The sequence below is a fragment of the Haliotis asinina genome, chromosome 3, assembly GCF_037392515.1.
Source record: "Haliotis asinina isolate JCU_RB_2024 chromosome 3, JCU_Hal_asi_v2, whole genome shotgun sequence".
Classification (NCBI taxonomy): domain Eukaryota; kingdom Metazoa; phylum Mollusca; class Gastropoda; order Lepetellida; family Haliotidae; genus Haliotis; species Haliotis asinina.
The window spans coordinates 5414407-5424217 of record NC_090282.1 but is presented as its reverse complement, the minus strand read 5'-3'; the positions used below and the strand labels follow the sequence as shown (position 1 = coordinate 5424217).

The window sequence follows — 9811 nt, the reverse complement described above, 5'->3', positions numbered from 1 at the left end:
GCGCACACACACACACTCTATATAGCTACCACACATATCGCATAACTATTTGAACCTTGAACAGACAGCATGTGTATGTCAAAAAAGGCACTCGAGTTGACAGGGATGTTGAATCATACGTATCACTTCGCCATGTATTTCTAGTGAACGCAGAACATTATGGTATGGTCGGACATGCTGAAGAACCCTATGTGACAGTTATATTACAGAACCCTTGAAATACATGTTAAAGTAGTGTCAATTTTGTGACACTCTATTTACCCATTACCAGCCATTTACGAGTATAATTATTAATAATAAAGGACTAACCTAACCCTGGTCATACGAGATTTCAGAGGTTTTGAAATGCATGGCCTACAATCACAGCGTTTAACACATGTTACACATGCTAGAAAACGCATGGCAACAGTGGCCAGATTTACACACCTGTGAAATACATGTAAATCCAGATCTGATAGTTCGTTTGTTTTAACACCGCTTTAAACTAGTGTAAATCTGACAGCTAGATCATACGTAGAGCCATTTTTGTGGTGTGAGACGCGAGTATATGTTAACCATTGATTTGTTAGATCTGCCATAAAAGTACACTGGCTCGTGAGATATAAAACATAGATGTGTATGGTACTGATAAATATACATTAATCCAACATTATTCTGTCAATCATATAAGTGATATTTGTAATTCAAAATATATCATTTGACATCATTAAATGTACCTGCAAAAGTAACTCTTAGACAAGCTACGAGACATGCATAGAATAAAAAGGTATAAAACAACTTACATTTTTGTCATTGTTGGTCCGGATATGCATAATCCATGCAGAAACGAAAAATTTAATTTGCATTTAGCGAACTTCAAAAGGTCCTGCAGCCTTCCTTGTTTTAATTATAAAGTTCAAATTACCATTGCGGCAAAGACGAAAGCATGTTTTGACTCGTCGAAATGAAACGTGGCCTTGAATGCATATAGACAGTGTGTCTGTTAAGCCGCATGCTATTACAGCAGTGGGGCGCAGTGTCATAGCACAGAACGGGTGGTAGAGACGACTGTATGTGAGGGATCAAAGAATGGCAAGCAAAACGTCCTCAGTTGATCAGGTTCTTGAGGCACTGGGAGGTAGAGGACGGTACCAGCTGTTTCAGTACTTCGTGTGTATGTTCGCATCGTTCTCGGCGTCTTTCCAGCTTTTCAACATCGTGTTTGTGGGTATGTAGATGTGTAATTAACAATATTATCCATACTCATCCCAAGCAACATAATAGTCTCTGATTACATTAATATATTCACTTGTCGTGCAATATTGAAATGGATACATCTCTCTAAAATTCAGATTTTGGTCTGACACATACTATATCAATAACAGGCTTTGTCGACATTCGTAAATTCATCTCATGCTTTTACGGGTTTTGTATCACTGCTGAACGACATACACTTGGCACAAAAATGAACTCAACGTTCTAACTTTGAAAACACAGCAATGACACTTTTCATGTAAACTTAGTGTATGCTGAGATAATATGAAGGAAACGTCAACCTGGCATGTCCAAAAGTGGGGCAGGGGTCAAGCAGCAATGTCACCAACTTAATAGCATGTATGCCAACCTCAGCAGCAGTGCACCCTGCAAAGATTCTCTTAAACGAAGAACGTTATCTGGCTGATTTTCCCGGTGTACCCTCACTCTATCTCATCCCCCACACATCCGATACGTGTGCAGGTCAAGGCAGCTCTTGACCATTGCGGTGTTGAAGCAATCCTAGCAGTGTAAGGACGGGCACTCCTATGCTTGAATGTCAATCCCAGGCCACAAAGAAACTGAAAAATTGCACACTGGTCCGACAATGTGATCTATGTAGTCCACACCAGTTTCACTGTATTGAACAACAACTTAAAGGGTTCGTATCCCACTCGAAATCTTCAAAGAACCACACCAGTGGTGACTGACAATCATGTAATGCAGCGACATGTGCATATACAAACGGATTGCACGTCCCCATGACGAAACCACTGGCGAAACTTCAGACTGCTGTGTTTACATTTGCACATATGTAGTTCCAATATTTATTTTGATTTCATTTTGTCCTGTTTCTCTGCCGGGTTTTATACAATCTGAAAGCTTGGGGCATCACTTCGTGACACAACACATTGCCAATGCTGAAAGCCACGGTGATGTGACGCTGGAAACTCGTTTGGGGATCGTTTCCAGACCAAGACAAACCATGAAATGCTGAGTGGGGGTTGTCTAATACAAAGTGCCATATTTATTGACGACAGACAACCATAGATTTTGTTACATGCTTGACCAAATCATCCTCCTTTCCCACACCATGTAAAATCCATGTAAAACTTGTGGATTTACGTGCACCTTTTTGTTTCGTAGGTAGACATGTGACCCACACCTGCAAACAGCCGGCCAATATATCTGATATCTACCAGGTCATTGACAATGAACTCTTTCAAGCCAACAACAGTAAGATCTACTTCGAGAAATGTAACATACGGGTTGAAGCCAACATTTCTGGCGGTATCTCCACCTCGGACTTGCCATGTATCTATGGATACGAGTATGTGGAAGGGAAAGATGCCTCGTTGATGTCTGATGTGAGTTGAAGGTTTTTAATCATTTCAGTTTGCTTGGAAAAAGTTGATATTACAACACTCTGACCATAAGGTTGATATTTACATTACCAATACCGTAACTCCTCAAACAATTAAAACAAATTTAACATACTACGATATTTTAATTTGTAGCTAGATTTCCAAAATTGCTAACATCTGAAGGGATGGTGTAAATCCAGCTAGGTGTAAATCCATGCAGGAAGCAGATGTACAGTAAGTCCCTCACATGGTGATCTACCCTCAGTTGTTGGCAGTCTATAGCCTGTTTTTATATTGTATTGTCACGTATAGTTAAAATGTGTTTCAATTTATGTCTCTAGTAATCTAGTTGTTGTACAGTCCTTCGGTGAGAGTTGACGGTTTTGTTTGTTTGTTTGTTTGTTTGTTTGTTTGGGTTGTTTTTCATAATTTACCTTTTATTGTTAATAAAATATAACTTGATTAAGTCACGATCTGGCTACAATATTGCCAAAGTGACAATGAACTCACTGATTGATCCTACGTGTACTATTGTTGGTGCTTTTTACAGGCTGTGAAATAGATCGGCGAGACAACTACTGTACGCCTTTGTTAAAGAATATGACTTACAAGAGTCTACCTGCCTGTGTTAAAGAATACACGTATGACGATGTCAGCGCTGTCACACTTGCATGTTAAAGCATTTTATTGTTAATAAAATATAACTTGATTAAGTCACGATCTGGCTACAATATTGCCAAAGTGACAATGAACTCACTGATTGATCCTACGTGTACTATTGTTGGTGTTTTTTACAGGCTGTGAAATAGATCAGCAAGACAACTACTGTACGCCTTTGTTAAAGAATATGACTTACAAGAGTCTACCTGCCTGTGTTAAAGAATACACGTATGACGATGTCAGCGCTGTCACACTTGCATGTTAAAGCATCTCGTTAAAGCATACATGCAGAACAGTTCAATAGTGCTGTAATTACAGTGATTGTGAATTTCAGTCATCAGTTAATGAAGTTTACGCAGATTACATCTGCATTCGCCATCTACATTTACATCGTCACATTTACAGATGGACATCGTCTGTGACAGAGCACATTTACGGGGATTTGCCCAGACGCTTCTAATCATAGGGCAGGGTATTGGAGCGTTCACTCTCCCTGTCTTCTCGGACCGGTATGGCCGCCGTCCTGTGCATCTCCTCTCCCACCTTTGTTTTCTGGGATTGGGACTGGGCGTGGCCTTCGCCCCCACCTACACTGTGTTTCTTGTATTACGAGTTTTCTTGGGTTTTGTGCAACAGGTAAATTTGACTTTATTTAAGCAGATTCCCCATCTGCGCTTTAATCTCAAATATTACGAGAAGTTTCAATGTACCGCACAGACACTTCTAACGGAAATCCACGGCCTTAATGCAAGAAAACACAAATGATACGTTACCAGTTTAGACGACATGTCTGCTTCCACAAACTAACATGTAGTTAACGTCCTTTGCAGGGAATTGTATTGACGAAAACGACAATAGGCATTGAGGTTTTCCCCTCTCGTCATCGGAAGCTGAGCGGGCTATTAAATGCTCTCCTGTGGACGGTTGCTACCACTGTCATCGCCCTGATCGCCTACCTGATGCAGACCTACTCCTGGAGATCTACACAACTTGCCTACTGCTCTGTGTCCTTATACGTCTTCGTCCAGTTTTTGTGAGCAATTGTAATGTTCTCCAAGTTGTATGAGTCATGTCTTATACTACTGTTTCTGACGGAATATCCTCGTAGAAACTATCACTGTCAGGTGCAGACATACTAAATAAACTGAACAGATGAACTGCTCATGAATTACACAACTTTCATTTCACCTTGTACGTTACAATTATTCAGAACACTCTGACATGAAACATACTTTATTTTACCTGTGCTGTTTATATACGCGTGTGTGCCATAGATGTATATGTACGTCGCAGAATAACGGGCAGATAGGACACCGCATAGGAGAGCAATGGTCTTTCCTATCGTCACCTATTATATACACGTATTTCAACAGAAATGACCCAGGTCCTTAGACCAACTCCCGATAAGCTGAATGCTACAGATCTGTGCGCTCAAGGCGGGTAAGTGACTATAAATAATCGTAGTAGTTTAATTTCACTCTGCCAATTCCAGCTTGCTGGACGAGTCTCTGTCCTGGCTGATCACCAACAACAAGACCAAGCAAGTCACTAAGAATCTCAAGAAAGCAGCTCGCATGAGTGGTAAGGACTATCATACAGTTTTGAATGTTTACAAGAGCATACAGAAACAACAGGAATCTGAGAAGAGCCTCACCGAATCATTACTTGGAAGCAAAGACCAGGGCGTCAATGGAAAGACGACAACTGTGAAAGAAAAGGATAAAACTAAACCTTCATTCTTAGACCTGATGAAAAGAAAACGACTGGCCGCGAATGTGTTTGTATTGTGGTTTACGTGGTACGTCAACACACATTTCCACTCAGTCAAATAAACATAATTCCTTTGGTGTAGGGTGAGCTTGTAGGAAATCAGTGTACACCAAACAACAATGCTCAACTGGGTTGAAATCACGTTGGTTTGTCAATACTCGTCACGGACTTCCATTCTGTATTCCCCATCAGCAAACAGTCTTGTATGATAGAGGTTATGTTAAAGTTCCAGTGATGCTAAGACGCGCCAGACATTCTGGTGACGTCAACGAAAGCATTACACTTTCCGTGAGAATAAATGCAGTACACGACCTATCAGTAAAGAAAATAATTTTTCAAGACTTCCAGATCAAAGAAATTGTTATGTGTGCCACATCTATTTACATTTCTAAATGCACATGTCATACTTATCTCTCACATGGCAGCCTCAGTGGCTCACTCACAAAGATTGTTGTAATGTTCGTTTATGATGTTTCAGGATAACAGACAGTTTAACAGTGTTTGGGCTCTACATGACAGCACATTCTCTAGCTGGTAGCCCTCACCTAAATTTCGTGTTGTACGGTCTACTGGAGGCTCCATCAGTACTTGTCTTCTTCTTTATGGTCGACAGGTACATTCTTTCTATTAACAAACATTGTGAATGAATTCATTTAGTGAATCTCTCCTTGATGAGCCACACTCATGCCTAAATATAGGTATATCAACATTTAGGCACACGTGTCATAGACATAGTATGATATGAGCACTCATGTAATATTCTCCATATATGTATATGTGGAAACCGCTTTAGTAAAGAAAGCTTAACTAAACAGACTAGATATGTAAACACTACACTTTGGTCTGGGCAAATTTCTTCATTAATTATCACTATTAGAGTCTGGTTAAGTAAACTCTGATAAGTAAACAATATTGCTTAACTAAGCGGTCCTTGGAAGAGACAGAAGAGACCGGATAACTAAATTAGCGACCACTACATAATCCGACTTGAGGGGCACGTCTTTAGCCGAGGAGACACCCGACTTACAGTTCGCCGGCGTCATGCCGTTGACAATACACTGACAACAGGAGGCCAGCCCTGCTAAGTTGTCCTGCTGTTTACATATACCTGCACATGCAGTTATCATTCGTAAAACTCTATTACATTTGACAGATATGGACGTAAGAAGACAAGCATGACACTACATGGTATCGCAGGCACTGCTCTGCTTGCGGCAACAGTCTGCAAATCTGTAGGCAGTAAGTCATTAAATGAACATTTATACTCTCTCTACGATGAAAGTGAAGACATTAATTAATTCTACATTACAAAACACCACTTTAACATTTCTACTTTTTTACTGGGCTTCAAGTTAAGGCTTCTTGTACATCGTTACGTCGGTTGACAAGTGTCTGGTTGGTTCGAATCTTTAATTAGTTTGATTATGTACGTATGTCAGCACTATATCCATGTTAACTGTCATTCCAGAGGTGTGCATGTGTATTGTTTAACGCCACATTCGAAAATTTGCGAGCTCCTTGAGCTGATACAGGATCGATCCATGCAGTTGGGATACAATGACATGTGTCAAACAAGTCAAAGAACCTGACCATCTGATCCCGTTATTTGTCTCTTACGACAAGCATGATTTACTGAAGCCTAAAGGTTCATAACTCAGAGACACCAACATACACCATCAATATAATATTACATTCGGTATGGTAGTGATCACAATGGTATAGCACTCTGGTATTTATCAAATATATTACACCCTGGTTCCAGAAGGCATCTCGTGGTCTCCGATCGCTGTCACTGCATTCTCTTGCCTCGGGATGTTCGGGGCGTCGGGAGCATGGGGAACGTCCTTCTTCTTCACACCAGAAATGTTTCCAACAAATCTGAGGTCAGTCTTCGTTGAAGTAACCTAATATATTGGGGGTTCACATCCTTGAATATCATTGGAAACTTCTATAGACTAATGTTTATATTTTATGAAGTATATGTATGTTAGGTGAGGATGGAGAATGTCCTAACATAGATGTTTCATCCAACATAAAGATCTGTCTGGAGTACTCTGCACCCTATGTATGGCGCATACATCCATTAAGTAATCAATTCAAAGTATTTATAACTTGGAATTTGTAATGTAATTTGTAATGTCTGAAATCTTATCGATGAAAATTGTTTTTGTCACGAGAAGTATTTCCAGATAATTACAAACACCTGGTAAGGATGGCGACTTGGAAATGTATGACAGTGTCACAACCGATGACTTAATGGAGTTATGTTTATTATATTCTTTGAGCAAACAATTTGATGTTTGGTTTGTTGTAATTTCAGTATTTTACACACATGAAAACACCAAAATATCTCATTTCAGAAATTTTGGACTGGGTACTTCTTCTGCATGTTCTCGGCTTGGCGGAATGTTGGCTCCTTTCTCCAGTCTGCTTGTATGTATAAGAATGAAGATTTTATGGATATCAGCTTCTTTATATGAGAACACAACGTTTCGGAGTTAATGCTTACTCCTTCATCGGGTGACTGAGAATGGGGTACAGAGCTATATTATATATATACAGGTAAAACAATAACAAAGTAACAAGTGGAATGAATTAACGAAAGCTGGAAGCATTAACTCCGAAACGTTGTGTTCTCATATAAAGAAGTTCATATCCATATAATCTTCATTCTTATGTATTTCACTTCTAAATGCCCTTCAAAGACTTGCTTGTATGTAGTACCACTGTAGCTGCATCATGAGTATTGTGAGAAACACTGAAATAATGGCACAATGGTCGAGATCCCGACAAGAAACGAGATACGTCTACCAGCATATATCACGAAAAAAACCTGTGCACTGTGTTTCACGAATTGATACACAGGACATGTTTTGTGTGCCTTTCAGTATGCAAAAAGCATATGGAAACAGTTTTCAGAATGACGTACAGAATATACTGAAGGAAGCATCGAGTTCAGAGAAGGAAAGGAATTACTTTTATTTAAGGGCATGAATAATAACCCTTTGAGTGCATTTATTCTTCTGACAAAATCAGACCAAATTTTAACCTTTTACAACAAAAATATATTAGATACTACCAAACAAAATCTTCTTGTTTTGAAATGAATGGAAATGTAACCAAAAAGTGGAAACACAAAAAGGAAGAAAAATCACACAGATACTTTATTGGTATGGGAAATGGTGCTAAACTGCTCACGCATGCATAACATACTTCACATGCAAGTCCCTTGCGCCTTCCAGGTACATCAAGCTTACTGCTTATTTTAAAACATAACATTTAACCATTTCAAGTTATGGCTGGACACAACTACAGTCATGAACGTAGGAAGGGTTGGTGTAAATCCAGTTAGGATCCATGCAGGTAGCAACAGGACTGTCCGTCCCCCAGGTCCCTAGTATGGTGCTCTACCTTCAGTTGCTGGTGACATCAAGCCAGTTCTTTTACATTCTGTTGTCTGTACTATTTGTGCCAGTTTTAACGGCGACTTGCTAGTTTTAATTCTTTAACTGTGATAATCCTATGTTATTTTACTGCCGTGCGTAGACAGTTTTGATAATTCAATTATGTTTATTGTTAATTTATCACTTTTTAAGCCACAATTTGAGTTAAATAATGCCTTGTGACTATAAAGTGTGACTCACACGCTCATTTCCTTGAGATCAAATCGGTCAATTTTCAACAGATTGCCACCATTGTTGTATTTGCCTTAGAATATATGTTTTGCACGCAGTGCTGAGCTTTAGGACAGCATAAACTAGTTCTAACCGTATATGTGAACAATTAAACATCATGCTGAAAGCTACCTTTGATCCTTAACCTGTTTTGAGTTGTATATAAATACATATGAAAGGAAGTCAATGTTTTCATGAAATTGTCAGTTACCCAAACGGCGGTGTGGAATAACTGGGGTTTCGATGACATAGTCTAGTGACACTCCAGGATTGCATGCCCTCAATCACGCATGTCGTCTTTTTCGACACGTTTAGGATGCTGACAAACTGGTCTAAGTCGCATGTTCATTGAGGTTTTCCTTTGAAACGACACCTGGACCTTTAGTCAGGTTAAGAGTAAATAGCATACATTGTATTTTCTTACATTAATACAGGCTGAATACGTGGAGTGGGCCCCTGGAACCATCTTCGGGGTGTGCTGTCTCCTTGTTACCGTCCTCGTGAACATCCTGCCAGAGACGATGGGGAGAGAACTCCCGCAAACCGTGGACGACGTGGAAGCATGGCACAAGAAGACGGACGACAAAACAGCTAAAAATATGGGCATTCTTCCGCCGTAGTATGTTGATACATATAAATGCCCCTTCTCCATAGTGCAGTAACTACCGTAATGTGTGAATTTGGATTGATGTAGATGTTGAGTTAGCTGCTTGTCTTAGTATAAGTAAACAGTCATATGCTTAAAACATCTCCTTCTGTAAATGTCTATATGACTGATTCATTCTACTAATATTAAACAGCTATATTTTCAGTGCAGCGTCTTGTGCCTGTATGTTTTACTGGTTGGGCAACAGTACTCTATCAGACAGATACACTTGCACTTGCATGCAGACTTCCAAGAAAGCTCCACCATGGTATTTTAGCCATTGCTTCAGACCGTACAGGGGCGTGCATAGCATGGAAACCGTGTGAATGACAGGTGCTCATGGTGGCGGACGCAGGCGCCATCGCTGATTGTCAGTGGTGCATTCATATATTTTTCACATCCTTTTCCTCTTTGGAAATAGTTAGCTGAAAAGTGCTCATTCAATTCCAATGGTGCTTATATTT

General features: G+C 39.8%; 1 protein-coding gene across 1 annotated transcript; it reads left to right on the top strand.

The window, feature by feature from the left end:
• Window positions 1-1068: 1068 nt before the first annotated feature.
• LOC137279169 (solute carrier family 22 member 3-like) lies at window positions 1069-9322 on the top strand. Its single transcript, XM_067811657.1, has 10 exons — window positions 1069-1207; window positions 2380-2600; window positions 3663-3893; window positions 4088-4290; window positions 4750-5055; window positions 5506-5640; window positions 6181-6266; window positions 6790-6910; window positions 7388-7460; window positions 9136-9322. Exons 1-10 carry the CDS (start codon window positions 1069-1071, stop codon window positions 9319-9321), a joined length of 1701 nt encoding a protein of 566 aa, XP_067667758.1. The 3' UTR covers window position 9322.
• The last annotated feature ends 489 nt before the right edge of the window (window positions 9323-9811 follow it).